Genomic DNA, 15,045 nt, shown 5'->3' with positions numbered 1-15,045 from the left:
CAAAGATCTTAAGCAACATGAACTAGTCCAAGGGGGGTGTGTGATTTCTTTTTTTAGTCCTTTTACACCCACAAAGAGGAAGAGGAAGTTAAATTCAAGTGATATACAAAGTCAGAGGTGCGAACCATAAACTTAATATAAATTTACAGTAACACTGTCGCACTGCACAGCATGGTGCATCACTTTTGCACTAATCAGCATGAAACTGCCTCTGCATTCAGCATTTTTTCTCACCACATTCGGCCATAGGCAGTGTGGGCAGAGGACTGTCGGCTCAAGAAGGGCCGACGTCACATAAAGTAATGACACGTTAAAGCCCCAGTGATCAATATTTTCATAGCAAGAATAAATCAAATGACTGTCTAACGTGAAAGGGATTGCTCATTCACTGTACCCACACATTATTAGCACCCCACTCTGCAGGTTGCCTCAGCTCACAGAGTGTTTGATAGTATCATCTTATACTTATGCATATACTTGAGGTTTTAAGGCCTGAAACTTTACTGCTTTGGTTCCCCATATTTTTTCAACTCAAAAAGTGTTATAATCCCCACTGTGCACTACCTGTCCAGCACCTAATAGTAGCAGGGCAAAGTAAGCAGTCAGCTAGTGAACATACAGTAGTGGAGCGTTTAGGACAGCTTAGGGGTGATGGAGACGAAGCCTGAGCTTAAAGAAGAGTGTATTTGAATTTACATTTGTCAGGTGGCCAGACACCAAGGGAGTGATAATTTTGTCCTCTAAAAGTGTTACAAGCTAGAGATGACAGCTGATGAAAGAACTGAAACTCAATCTGTGGTTTAAATCGATTTTCTTTTAAGTTCTTGGTTAATTCTTGGTACATTTCAGCACCAAGTGTTGACAAAATGTTTTTTTTGGACTTTCCGAAATGACAAACAACACATGATTTCTCTGAAATGAAGCTGAAATAATTCAAAGTGGTGGCTGCAAAAAACCCCTATTATTGTTGCATTATTCAGGAGAAACTTGTGTTTCTGTGTTACAAAGCATGGAGGATATTGTTAAAGGAAGATGTGGGAATATGGAATGGGGGAAAACACTTCAGTCAGAGTGACTTGTTGCGCGTAGACTTTACATGCGATTGGGATGACCTTTTTTTAAGCTCTGGGAAGTTTTACAAATATAAAACCTTTAAAATTCATTACACAAAAGGTAATAATAGACCTTGCATTTCAAGGTGCCTTGTCAACACCTCTTTTATCATGGTGGTCAATCCGTTTTGAGCTGGACGGTACCAGATGTTGAGTTGCCATAGTAAGAAAAGCACAAGTGTTACCAATCATTAATAATGGCTCCGTTCTATTCACCCATCATTAATGTTGTTATTTACACCTTTAATTTTCTACTATGAAAGACATCTCAAGATGTCTTCCATGAAAAAGGCACCAATGTAGCTTAGCCGAAGCCAGCTAGCTCCGGTTAGCAACACTAAATAATAAGGACACACCACTCCACTCTATCTTTTTCACTGTTTATACAGGAGGAGACAGTTGTCAAAATACAAGTGAACTTACAAGTCACCTCTGATATTTTCTAAAATAAAGGTCATATTACACATTGACACACAAACACTGACCTTTACATGGCACTGCTACCAAAATAGAAGTTGAGCGGAGAACTGACTGGCAAAACTATTGATCAAATGGTAAAATATTTAATAACCATGCCAAAAAAGAGAGGTCATTGTAAAGTAAGTACTGTTTTAAGTTATATTTGGCACTAAACAGATTGTTACACACTGTTTTTAACACTAGTCTGTTCTCCGAAACAGATCAGTTAGCCTCAGCAAATTGTTAGCTAACTAGCAAGTAGCTAGGCCGCTTGAGTTAGCAGACGTTTTCTCTTTTCAGACACAAACCGTTTCTATAAATATCACCTATACATGCCAGTATTCGCGTTTTGAAAGTCACCACTGAATGAATGAGTACTTACTTGCAGTCACTGTGTGTCGGTCTGTAGTAGAACGCGGGAACCTTCTGCTCATATTTGGCCTTGGCTGCATTGTTTCCCATAGCAGCCATCAACTGAGGGGAAGACAGGAAAACACAACCTGGTCATGTGAATGCTGTTCACAGTCCAACATTCACTTCAATGGAATAAACATATTTTCCACAAGCTGCATGTCTGCATATTTACAGTCGTGTTATCCAGCCGGATTTTAGAGGTACTTTTATTTTGTAAACACTTCCACGAGGTAATGTGTCTCCTTCTATTGTCACTTTGATTACAACAGCAGCCGTGACATTTCAAAGAATAAGCCCTGGAGAATGGTGACAACAAAACTACAATAGGAGAAGGAAAATAACATTAAACTTTAAATGAGACAAGCATAGAAAATCCTAAGTATGACAGAACTTCAGTTGACAATGAGGCCCCGGCATTGCTGTGGGATTAATTGTGGAAATGGTTACACTGCATTGGGACGTGTCTGCCTTCCGCCCTCGGTCCCTCTATTGTGCGTTTCATCCAAGGATAATCCCTGAGTCCAATCCAGCTGGCTGAATCCCTCAACACGCCTCTCTTATCCTCAGAGGGGCTCGGGAAGGCATGCAGCACTGTGGCGTTTTATTGTGAAGGTCATATAGCAGCAGAAAATCCAACCAAAACACAAACCTCCATGGAAAGTCACGACCATGTGACACACCTGCTGTCAAAATGTGTCGCCATCGACACCTGGGACGTGACATTAGGACCGCGATGTTAATATCATCAAAACAAAAAGGAGCAGGAGCGTATTGCGTAACCTCGGCTCTCGGTATCCACTTTATTTGTCACGCCTTCCCCTTTATCTTAACTGCTTACTATTCCAGGCTGTGAGCTGCGAGCATCTACAGAGCGTGTCATTCAGTTACTGTTCAATAAAATAACTCTTCATGATAACGTGATTCGCATGGCAACAACAGATGAGGCTGAGGAGTCTGATATTTCCTTTTCTGGCGTGGCACCACATTAAACGGAGAGGTGGGGGCTCATTTATCAGAACATGCACACTCCCAGTGTCACGCACGAAGAATTATAAATCTCATTTGTTCTACACCCATCTGCTCGTGCGCACGCAGGCTCATTTACATACAGTTGTTTCTTCACACTCTGTTGATCATTTCAGTTCGTTTTTTGTTGAAATGTTTTTCAAACGAAAGCCTACGTATTGCCCCTTTAAAGTACCGCAGCCTGCCTGTGGGAAAGCTTCCCAGCGTGCATCAAGGCGATGAATCAGCATTCACTTTGCTGCCAGACAAGTGCAGGGACATCTATAAGAAGAAATGACTAAATCAGATGCTGTGTTTGGAGGTGATTATATGGTGGTTTAAGCACAGTATGGTTTGTAAATTAGGTCCCAGATTTTTTTTTTGGTGCTTTTTAAGTACGCACCATCTTTTCATAAATGTACCCTTGATTGATTTTCCTTTTAATATCATATCAATGTTTTATTGTTCTTAATTTGTCTGATTATACCTTTTAAAGACTTTTTGTAAGTTACATTCAGTCATGTTTAATTCCCCAAGCTGCTCTTCTCCATTGCTCTCCTTCACCTCCCATTAAGGTTACTGTCATCCCGTTTGGCTGTAAAGCGCTTTCACAAGCCGTGAAGTCATTCCTCAGAGTGATGAAAGACAGATTGATCTCGAGACGGTTCTTTGACAATGACTTTCCGTCAGTTGTCACGTCCCAGGTACCTTCACGATGAGAGGGAATGAGCAAATATCAGCAGGAACTTAGTCAAGTTTTTACTGCGAGTCGATATGAAGCAAGACTCCCGTGGGACGGATCGTGGCACCTTGTCGGACTCCAGACGCTCCTTCCAAGTATCAGCTAGGTGCGGCTGATGAAGTGAATGCCGTGGCTGTTAGACAAAAGTGTCTCCTCTTACTGTGGATGTTTTATTGAAGTGGGACCACAGCAGCTCCAGACGTCTCGACAATAAAATCTGGCATCTCAAAATCACCCCAAAGCTCTCACAAAACGACAATTAAGGAAGGCCCTCACCTTTTTTTCCTAAACTTCAACCAGATCCGGTCCATTCATCTAATTCTCTCGTATTATTCCTGCGAGTCAAATCCCCGTTACATCCTAATTATTGTCCTCTCACACTCCCAACCCCCTGTTTTTCCTCATGACTCATCCCAGCATCACCTCCCCCAAAGTGCTCTTTGTCACCCAGCGGTGGTGTTAAAGCACTGACATGATCCATGCAAAGGACATCTTCACACTTCCCCTGCAGAGCAACGGCACATTTTGTCAAGTATTACAAATGACAACCTTAAAAAAACGTCAACAATTTCTGCACAGAACTCCCATTTCTTGCCGACAGATTTTGCGAGTCATGCGACAGCTCAGCTTCTTTTTGCACGCAGGAGAAAAAGTGCGAACAGCCTCACTAATGGAGTCATATTGATCCCTGTGAGGAAATTCTCTCCCTCCGAAAGGGAGGCCAGAGGTCAGGGTCAGCCGGGGATCGATGTTCTTCAGGAGAGAAGAATTCAATGTGTTGCACGAGGACTGAACATGTCTGGAGGCAGCCAGCAAAGCATTTTAAACTGACCGATATTGGCTATGTTAAACCAGATACAGACTCTGATCCCTGTTGTAACCTAATGTACACTTTCCTGAAACCCCATCACTGACTTACAAGCATAAAATAAACAGCAGCCAGCAGTATGAGTTAATGAGATCTGCACCTACAGCATGTGTCAGCGTGCAGAATTTCTGCCATATTGATAAGAAAATGTCTGCTGATTGGGCCGTTTCCATAGCAACAGCATCAATTAAAATACAGTTTTACAAACTGGAGCCACCGTGGGCTCCGTACTTAATATTTTTTCTCTGTATTGTGTGCACACTCATACCATTCACGTACTAAATGTGCATGCATACACATTGCTATATGCACGCGTCGGTGTATTCAATATTTGGCAAGAACCACCTCAGCACAAGGATTCATTCTAAAAAGGAACAGTTGAACAATCGGGGACATGTGCTTATTATTTTTTTTGCAGAGAGTCAGATGAGAAATTGATACCAGTCACTTCCTGGAGTCTCTGCTGGTTGCCTGGCAACCTGTCTCACCAAAAATGAAGTCTGGCACACAAACCTCTGTAAACCCACATATTGTTTTTACACTTTTGTACACTTTTTGGACTTAAAAAGGATATAGAGTGCTTCAGAGGTGCTGGGAGGAGGATTTTGTTACCTTTTTGCACAGAGCAGAGTAACTGTGTCTCATCTGTTGCTGTAGCTTCATATTTACAATGTAGTGGCATCAATCTTCTTCTAATCTAATCGGCAGGAAATCGGAAGGAACTATTTCTTTAAATGTGCTCTATGTAACAATTTGTAGCACACAGTACACGTATTAATCACTTTCTTATTGCCCATATGTGAGCGTAGTGCAACATGACATGAAAAATGAGACCTTCCCAGCCTGTGGACGATATGTCAGAGTTATTTAAATGCTGCTGGACTGTCCCTTTGTAAGGGATGGGGGTTGGATTTTCTTACTTCATGCAAATTCTCTCACATGCCTCCCTGCTAACACAAACTAACGACCAGCACAACACGGACGTTTCACAGAGCCCCTTTACCTGGAGCGCACAGGTGATTTAGACTGGAACATGATCCTGAACCAGCTTTGTATCATTACCATGTTGGCAGTATCATGCAAATGAAACTGCTTTGCCTTCACCCAGAACCTTCCACTCTTTTGCCAGCAAAAATCCTCCAAAAAAAAGTTGTATCAACTAAAGAGTGTACTTCCTACAATTCTTTAATGTTTATTATATGTGTCAACAGTAGTATGCTAGCTAACGTTAGCCTCGAGGGCTAGGGTGGCAACAGCGTCTGCTGCTCTGGCATATCTCTCTCATTGGCTATTGCAAAAGTACTGACGCAATGACAATCGTGGCCGTCCAGGATTTTGAAACCTACTGTATATTTCTAATACAGTTCATATTAATCCGGGCAGCCTTGTTGAGTCTGTAGCAGTTCGGGAGGTGTAAAACTGGATCCGTACACCCCTCACGTTACCAGATGATCTGGACCGACCTTCAGGACCACCAAGCTCTCTGCCCAGATTTCTCCTCCGATTGTCGGAGGGGCAACTCAGGCTTAAAATAGCTCCTGTAGTGTGAGCCCGACCTTACCTTTGTTTCCTGTTTCAAAATTGACTGAGGCAAAAACCAAGCACCGCCCAACTCGTAGCGGCGGTGTTTATTGTTCTGGTGCATTCTGGTTGTTGTGGGCTTTCTACCCTGTGAGCAAAGGGGAAAACCACGGCCCATGTAACACTTACAGTGCTTGAAAGGTGTCGGTGTGATTCTAATGCATGGACAGAGCAGCTGGGTGAAATACCTCTTTAAGAAAAAGGCGACGCATTTACCAGAAGTTCCCTCACTCTATCTGCCGCTTCGTAGTCTTTCTGCACGTCAGTGTCCGGGTGAACACCCCCTGTTCTTCCTGCTGTCTAATATTCTCTCCTCCATCACCACGCACTGCTTTTACTATGTTTTTAGCGTCCGACTTCATGTCGGAACCTTCCCTTTTTATTCTGCCACAGTACAGCGCACACACCTCTATTTTCTGAACGCTCCGGGCCCCCTCACACGACTGCTGACTGAAATGTGTTCTGTTATCGTCCGCTGCTTTTCAGCAACAGGATGTACATCTCAGTGGTGTGAAAATCTTTTTTCTTCTCTTGGGTGACATTTTAGTCAACGAAAATCGGCCACAATCAGTGCGAAAGAGGTAGCCTTATATGGCAATTTAGGGCCAGCACGGACCTCGCGAACATTTGGCCTTCACAGAGTTGAACCACGCTATTCATGAGATCTGAAACACTTGAGCAAACCTCACGGAAAAAAAATATCTCAAATATTTGCATCCCATTGTTGGAAAACGGTAAGGTGATACCAGGCAAATATCAAATGTCAGGAGTCCTCAGAGAGACGGGGGGGAGTGCTGTTTTATTCAGGATGTGTACTTGTTTTGCGACGCGAGTGCGATGGATGTTTGCCATCACTGCCCTACCTCCACATCGCTGGCATCCCACGTGTCCTGCACCGACTTGACCCGGCTGATGTGGGGGATGCTCCGGTGAAGGAGCGAGCAGGCCTGGCAAACGAACACACCCAAAGTCAGCGACGCCCAGTCCGGCTCTGCAGGAGAGAGGAAAGGAAGGGAGGGAGAGCCGGGGAGGAGGGATGACGTAGGGAGAGGTGAACAGAGGGGAGGTGAGTTTTGGGGGAGAGGGAGAGAAGAGAGAGAGAGGAAATGAAATCAGGCAAAAGCGGTGCAGGAGGATGGTGGTGGACATGGAGGGGAGATAAAAAGGAGGAGGGGTGAGAAAATCTTGTCATAAAAAGCGCTGCAACAAAGAGAACACCACGCTCACGGTTCAGGCTATAAATACTGAAAGTGCTGATGCTGGCAGTGTTACAGAGGTAATAGGAGCAAAGTAAATGAAGCAAATATTACAAGGGACTCCGGTTGAGCGTGTCCCCGCTCGTAAAGGAGAGCGGGGCAGCGAAATGTGATTTTGGGGAAATCCTATTTACCCTCCTGACAGGAAGCAGACTGCCTGAGATCTGATCAGAAGTCAGCCGAGGTAGTTATCAGGTTAGTTACATCGCCAGACCACAAAATACACACACACACACACACACACACACACACTCACATTTTTATGCCCATGCCATATTTTTTACTTTAAAAGGAGACGAGATAACAGGAAAGCACAAACGCCCCGTCGTGCATGCACGCACACACACCTGTGCATCATCTCTAAACACGCCATATGCTGCTTAACGTGAGCATGTGACGCAACGCACGCTTTGACTACAGCGCCAGAACTAACAGTCTCATCAGCAGTCAGACAGAACGTGCAAAAAAGGAGAGGAAAAAAGACTGTGTTTTTTTTCTCTCCCTGCAACGTGATTCAGCAGCAGCAGCAGCAGCAGCAGCAGCAGCATCCGTGGGTGTTCACCAAAGGTACATCTGAGTCACTGTTTCAGACGTAGACTTTGATTCAGACGATGAAAACGAAGATGTCAAAGTCAGAGACGCAGCGTGTCAGAGACAGCGACAGAGTGTAGTGAGAAGTGTCAGAAAATGAGAGAGAGGAAGAGAAAAAGAGGAAAATGCTGATTTTTTTTTTTTTTGCCCTTTTGGCAGAAACGATCTGATTGATGGAAATTAAAGCTCAGTGGTTGTTTAAGAAGAAATATTTTCAGGGTGTAAGTTAGCTAACTGATCAACGACAAGCAATCCTAGTCAAAATATAATGAAGTAGTGCTGAAACAATTAGCTGATTAAAGGGTAACTCCACTGATTTTACACATTAAAGTGTGTTCACAGGTCTTGGTGAGTACTACTGCATATGAGAAAAAAAAGTAGTATGAAGCCTTTTGTGACTTCAGAGGAAGCTGTAAAGTGCTAAGTTGCCTCCAATGATGTCGCTCGGGGGCTAAATTGCATTGTGGGTAATGTAGGTGCCAGGTTTTGAAAAGGAAGAAGAATGCGTGGAACAAAAAAGGTAATAACTCTGATTCTGCTGTATTTGTTTTCAGACTGTCCATAATGAGTCCATTGGAATGCTTTTTAAAACATGACGCCTACATTACCCACAATGCAACTTAGCCACTGAGTGACATCACTGGTGGCAATTTATCAGATTACAAGCAGCTTCCTTTTGGAGCCACAGAAGGCTTTATACTACTTTTTTCACATATGCAGTAGAACTCCCAAGATTTGCAAACAAACTTAAAATGGTGGAGTTAAGCCAATAAAGACTTATAAATATTATACTTATAATATTTATAAGTCTATAAATATTATAATACTTATAAAGAAAAAAGCTATTTATTATAATACTTATAATAAATAGCTTTTTGAATAGCCAATAGTTTATTTATATATAAATGGAAAAAAGCTTGTTCTATTTTCTAAAATATGAGGACATTTGAGTGTAACTGACATTAAAAGGTAATATTGATGGCATATTGGGTTGAATGTCACATTGCACTCTGGGAAACTGTGGTGTTCATTTTTCACCATTCTCCGACATTTTATACACTGAAAAATCTGTCAGTTGATCAAACAAATAATTAAACAAGTGAATCAATCAATTCCACAATCAATTAATCCGTCCATTCATTTTTTCTGATCATTTCTTTGAAGGCTGTGAACACTGCTTATTTTAACTGCCACTTAATCTGTCTTGAGCAAATAATTGTTTGGTCTATAATGATGTCTGGCAGAAGATTGGAAACACCTCTCCATATAAATAATTACTATTATTGCCCGTTAAAACAGTTCAGTCAGACAGCTCACGTTTGAAATGTTTATCAGAGCAGCATAACATAATTAGAGTTTGTTGTCTAGGCTCCGACCTCACCACTCCCCAATATCTCTATGTAAACATCTGCAGGGAGTGATGAGCAAAACATCTTGAATCCCCCAGTCGGAGCCTACAGGTGGATGCTGGGGTGGTGGTGGTGTTCAAAGAACATGCCGCAATACTGTCGCAGGGCAGCGGTGGCGTTGGCAGGCAGAGGGAGAGATGGGAGATTTTTGCAGTTTAGATAGACCGCCAAATTGACAGGGTGCGTCTGGTACATGAGTGTGGAGAGTGGGGCATGTCATGTGCATGTCAGTGCAGCTCGAGTTGTCTGCTTGAACTAGCTCCATTTAATATTGCTTATAAATCAGAGCACTTTAAGCCCTGCTTCACATCAATCATTGGCAACCAAAAGTAGCATCCTTGCCATCAATAATTTGAGTACAGTGTGAGTAACCTCAGCAATTTGCCACCTTAACCCTTACACTAAGATTAGCAGAGCAGGTTCAACCAAAAATCCACCACAGGAAACTAGCGTCTCTGTTCTCTTTCACTCTCACAAGCACAAAAAAAAACCACCCAGAGAAATAATTACTCTCCTACCTCTGTGTATTTCTTAAATTTGTCTGCTGGTTCAACTCCAACATAATTAATTATTCGCTTAAATCCAAACAACAAACTAATTACAGTTAATGTCCAGTTGTAGATGTCCATCTGTCCCTGTTTCATATTGGCAAACCTGTCAATGACTCAATAAGACTCACAAAAAAAAAAAGCTTCTGTGCTTTAACGAGTCTGTGCACCACATTTTGTTGCCGTTTCTATTTTGCGGTCGTTTAGCTCTTGTAGACTGTAGTAGAGTATCATGAAGAAAAGGGACAGAGATCTACAGCAAATGTATTTTGCAGTTTATACAACTGACAGGGTGGGAAATGTGGGCTCCTTTATCTGGCACCATGGTGAGTGTGAGCTCTGGGTCGGCTGTTTTGTCGATTAACAGTTGGTCTCACTATAATATAAAACAGAGAAAAAGTCCTCATATTCAAAAAGCTCGAACAAGTAAAGGTTCGCTATTTTTAGCCATGCTAAAGCCCGGTCTGTCCACCAGTTTGGTTCAGACTGAAATATCTCAACAAATATCAGATGGATTGGCGTCAAATCTGAAGCCTACAGACTTTACTGATTCCACCGTTTTTCTACTAGCAGGTCAAAGTCATCACTTATCCTGTAAAGTACCTCAACATCTACCAGATGGATTGGCACACAATTTGGTGCACACATTCATTTCCCAAACAGAATGAAATATAATAAATATGGTGTTCAGACCATCATCAGGTCACGTTATTTATTTGTCCAATAATTTGGCTTATGACCAAATTACGACCCTAAATAGCGCAGGTTAGCATGCTAACATGCTAACATGCTGAAATAATATGGCTCACATGGTAAACATTATACCTGCTAAAAATCAGCACGTTAGCATTATCATTTCGAGCATTCACCATTGCACAACACAGGGCTGCATAACGAAATTAACTCCTTCATGCTACACAAATAACAGAACAGGAGATTCAGTTATTTATGTGCTAATAAAATAAATACGTAGTGCATCTTTTGAATTTCCATTAGGATGTACTGTATGTAAGCAGCAGCAACAAGATGGTAGTTATAGTGCGGCATCTTCATATCAAAGTTCAACATCTGGGAAACACTGCCATTAATTTAAACAACTGAAATAGATGGTGTCAGGCATCAGTGTTATAAACACAGAGTCCACCAGTCCCCGTCCCGCTGTAGGCCTGGAACACGTCGAGTGTAACAGCTTGATCTGAGATGCTGTGGTGGATATAGGTCTCAGTGGGCATAACAGTCTCTAATTTCATGTTGTTTTGCCAGCCTGAGTCCCATTTTGTCCAATTCCTTTTCCTGTGACCAGACATTAGCCAGAAGCAGCATTAAATCAAGCTGCAGGAGCATGGTTTTTTATCCCAACTCTCTTCCTTCCTGGGCTGGTGGTGATGGTCTCAGCGTCCACTGCTCTTGATCCAAAACACCTTCTCCAATGCTGATGACAGTATTCCTGCCATAGGCAATATGTCTTTCCGTAAAAAAGCCCAAAAAATGAAATTAAAATGTAGCATGATTTACAGGAGCCATAAGCTGGAGCTATATTGCCATTCATTCCATACAAATCACAAACCCTTATTGGATTATCAAAGTGTTGACAATATAATAAGTGGACTGGGTCTGAAAAGTGAAGCGACTGCAAAAGTGCCTTAAAACTGCATTCTCTCTAATGCAAAGAAGAAGTCTGAATGTATGTAAGCTTATGAGAAAATGGCCTTACTTCTTACTTGATTTGTTAGCTTCTTCAATACAACATGACGGTCGTCTTAAAAATTATGGTCCCATGTTAAGTAAAATGGACAGCCAGCATGGTATGCTTTAGGTTTAGGGCAAGGCTACATTGTGGTTGACAGGTTGCCACCTTGGCGTGTCCCTGGGTTCTCATTCAGATCCAATCAGGATACCCTCCCCAGCTCCACCCTCTAGTCCAAATATGATCACTGCTGGCTCCAAAAAAGCCATACATAATCATAATGAGAGCCCTATCAATACTGTGTTTCTGAGACCAGATATTGTCACTTGATCGATGATTAATAAACAGCTAATATCAGCCTGTGACATTGTCCATGCATGTATCACCCATGTATGACGGTATGACTGAGTGTTCCATGTCCTCAACAGGCAACACAGAAAAGTCCCCCTATTCACCATCCATCTCTCTCGCTCTCTCTGCAGCTGCCATTTCTCACACAAGGAGGCCCTCAGCGTGGTGCACCGCAGCCAAACACACACATGCACTCACAGTGAGGGTGTGTAGTTCTCAAGGGTGGGAGAAAAAAAAAACTACTATTCTTGCATTTCCCCGTCCTCTTGGGGCTGGAGAAAGCATAGATGGAGATGCCACAGAGCCTGACGGGGAAGCAGCGGAGGAGAGGTTCAGAGATGAGGAGGAGATGTACTGTAGGAGGGGAAAGGAGGAAGAGCGTGGGTTCTTCATGATGCAGAGAGATGATGAACGCTCACAAGATCCCCTGAGGGTGTTACCGCCGTCTACGATAATCTGTCTTTCGATTGATCTCCGTTAACCAAAGACAGGGAGGCAATATTTGAATAAACGTCAACTCATCTTTTGGTAATCCTGGATCGTGATCAAGCACAAGATGGCGCCTTGATGTGAAGAAATCAAACCTCTTGCCTTTTTTTTTAATCCGTTACATGTCCTTTTAGCCAGCAATACACACGCAGGCGAACGCACACCTACACACAGCCCTGCTGACACGAAACCACACAACCGGCCATTCAGCGGTGAAGTCATCGCTGTCTGAGTCAGGCCTTACAGAGGAGCAGACAGCACTCATGGAGATTACTGTGGGCGCATGACTAACTAACCACACACACACACGCACACACACAAGCAGACACACACACACACACACACACACACACACACAGGGCTTCCTCCTGGAGGTAGAAGATGTTTCTCAACAGGATCACTGTGAACAACACATGCACAGTCGCAGCGAAAGGTGTGTTTGCCAAACAGCTCCATCTCCGAGGGATTGTTGAGAGGAAAGCGGAGTTGTGCAGGAGTTGCGGGGCCTGAAACAGCAGAGCTTTTGACAAGGTTGAAGAAAGAAGCGCCTGTGGCGTTACTGCGGGGCAGATGCAGGATAAATGAATGAGGGGGCATTTACACAATGGCAGCCCCTGTGCCTGTGAGCGTTCGCAGACACTTTTCTGCATCTGCTGCAGTTCATTCGTACGTCTGGACGTTTTTTTTACACATCAGCCTGTCAGTGGCTGCGTCATCATCGGGGTTAATGACTAGACAGCGGGTCCAGCTGAGGTTGTGACCTTCTCATGTCTCGGCAAAACCCCTCAGGCGCTAGCTGGGTGTTTTATCTCCACAGCAGTAGTAATAGTCTAAGCTTTGACGTAACTTGTGTTTAGCCTTAACTTGAATCTGTGAAAAGGCCCAAGGCTTTTATGAGAAAATCATCAAGGTTTTCTTTATTTCTAAAGGCTGACTTTTCAGACTGAATGTATTCGCAAGAGTGAACAATAAAAAAAGTGCACACATTAAGGATTCTCTTTGAATTTGTTGAAGTGTGGTAATTGTTTCGTGGTGGGTTCTAACAATGCTTCCTGTTTGATTCCCTGTGTGCTAGTGATGTGTGTTGCAGGTGAAATATATCTGTGTTACACATGAGGTCTCTTGTATTTAATCCTACACCCTGACACAGACTTTTTTGTGCTTTTTCACTGTATCGCATGGTTTTCATTGGCCCGGTTGTGATCGGATAGCTTCATTGGCTGCAAAACTAAAACCCTAAAAGTACCCAAAAATGACCTTATTACAGTAATTTGAGTAGATGTATTTAGTGTCTTACACCACTTCAAATAAGTCATATTGTATTCATCCACAGGGTTGGGCCCAGAAGGTAGAATGAGTTGCCCACTAATAACAGGGTTAATGGTTCAATCCCCACCTCCTCCTGTCCACGTTGAGTGTCCTTGGGCAAGACACTGAACCCCAAATTCCTTCCGATGGTCAGACCAGCGTCCTGCATAGAGGCTGGCTGTCATTGGTGTGTTAGTGTGGGTGATCGAGCGACAACAACCTTGTAAAGTCATCAGCATCAGCTGCTTCATTCATGCTTCACCTTCAGTGGCTCATTTATCAGCTGCTTGGCTACCAGCTAACTAAAAACCTCCAGTCATGTTCACAATCGACTGCTCTCACCCTCCCATGAAACGGTCATAGAAGACAGAGCTATGATCGCAGTATCTCCTTTAAAGGATAAGTTCACTCAAAAATTAAAATTCAGCCATTATCTTCTCACCCCCATGCTGATGGAAAGTCAGGTGAAGTTTAGCAGAGCCCACAACATTTTCTGGAGCTACACAGCAAAACAGCGTTGCAGCATTTTCCTAAACAACTGAAGCAGATGGGGACTTGTTTTAAAAACTTAAAAAAACATCCAAAACCAAACATAAAATGGCTCCATGCAGCTCATCTGGTGTAATGAAAGTCTCCAGAAGCCCCAAATTGATTTGAAATGATATAATTTACACCCTTTCTCAGAAAAAATCATCACTGTAGCTGCTGAGCTAAAAGAGTTAGCGCGTACCGCATCTGATGTGGGTGCATGCACTCAACCACAATTCAAGGATGTAAATAATATGTTCTCAAATCAATCTAAGGGCTTGCAGAGACTTGGATTATGCCAGACTGTATGGAACCATTTTATGTGTTTTTCTCAGATGTTTTTTTTATTACGTTTTAAAACAAGTCCCCATCTATCTCAGTTGTTTAGGGGAACACTATTTTGCCGTGAAACAGTAGTAGTAATAATAGATTTTGCTGCTTGTTCCATCGGCAGGGGGTGAATAGACATCGACTGAATTCTTATTTTCGGGTGAACTTATCCTTGAAGGTTCAACTCCCACATTAACTACATCCCAAAAAGACACTGACGCTGGCTCAGTGAAAAGAATAACCAGAAGATCAATAACCATAGTATTGGGGATACACACATGATGTACGTCTGTCAGTTAATGCAGTAGGTGAGCTATGGCTTGGAAATCTATGCCTACAAATGTAAGTTGACACTGAATTTTCTTAT

The 15,045-nt window shown here is 42.8% G+C and overlaps 1 protein-coding gene across 1 annotated transcript in view; it reads right to left on the bottom strand.

Annotated features, from left to right (window-relative positions):
- The window catches only part of LOC311250866 (arf-GAP with dual PH domain-containing protein 1), a 33,009-nt gene that overhangs the window by 12,701 nt on the left and 5,263 nt on the right, over nt 1-15,045 (bottom strand). Inside the window, exons 2-3 of the mRNA XM_084342978.1 lie at nt 7,045-7,172; nt 1,954-2,045 (exon numbers count right to left, since the gene is read on the bottom strand). Coding sequence (XP_084199104.1) covers nt 1,954-2,045; nt 7,045-7,172 — 220 coding nt within the window. The remainder of the gene's footprint in view (nt 1-1,953; nt 2,046-7,044; nt 7,173-15,045) is intronic.

Source organism: Pagrus pagrus (assembly GCF_965226575.1).
Source record: "Pagrus pagrus genome assembly, chromosome: 21".
NCBI lineage: Eukaryota > Metazoa > Chordata > Actinopteri > Spariformes > Sparidae > Pagrus > Pagrus pagrus.
The sequence above is the reverse complement of the archived record's forward strand: the minus strand, read 5'-3'. Positions and strand labels throughout refer to the sequence as shown.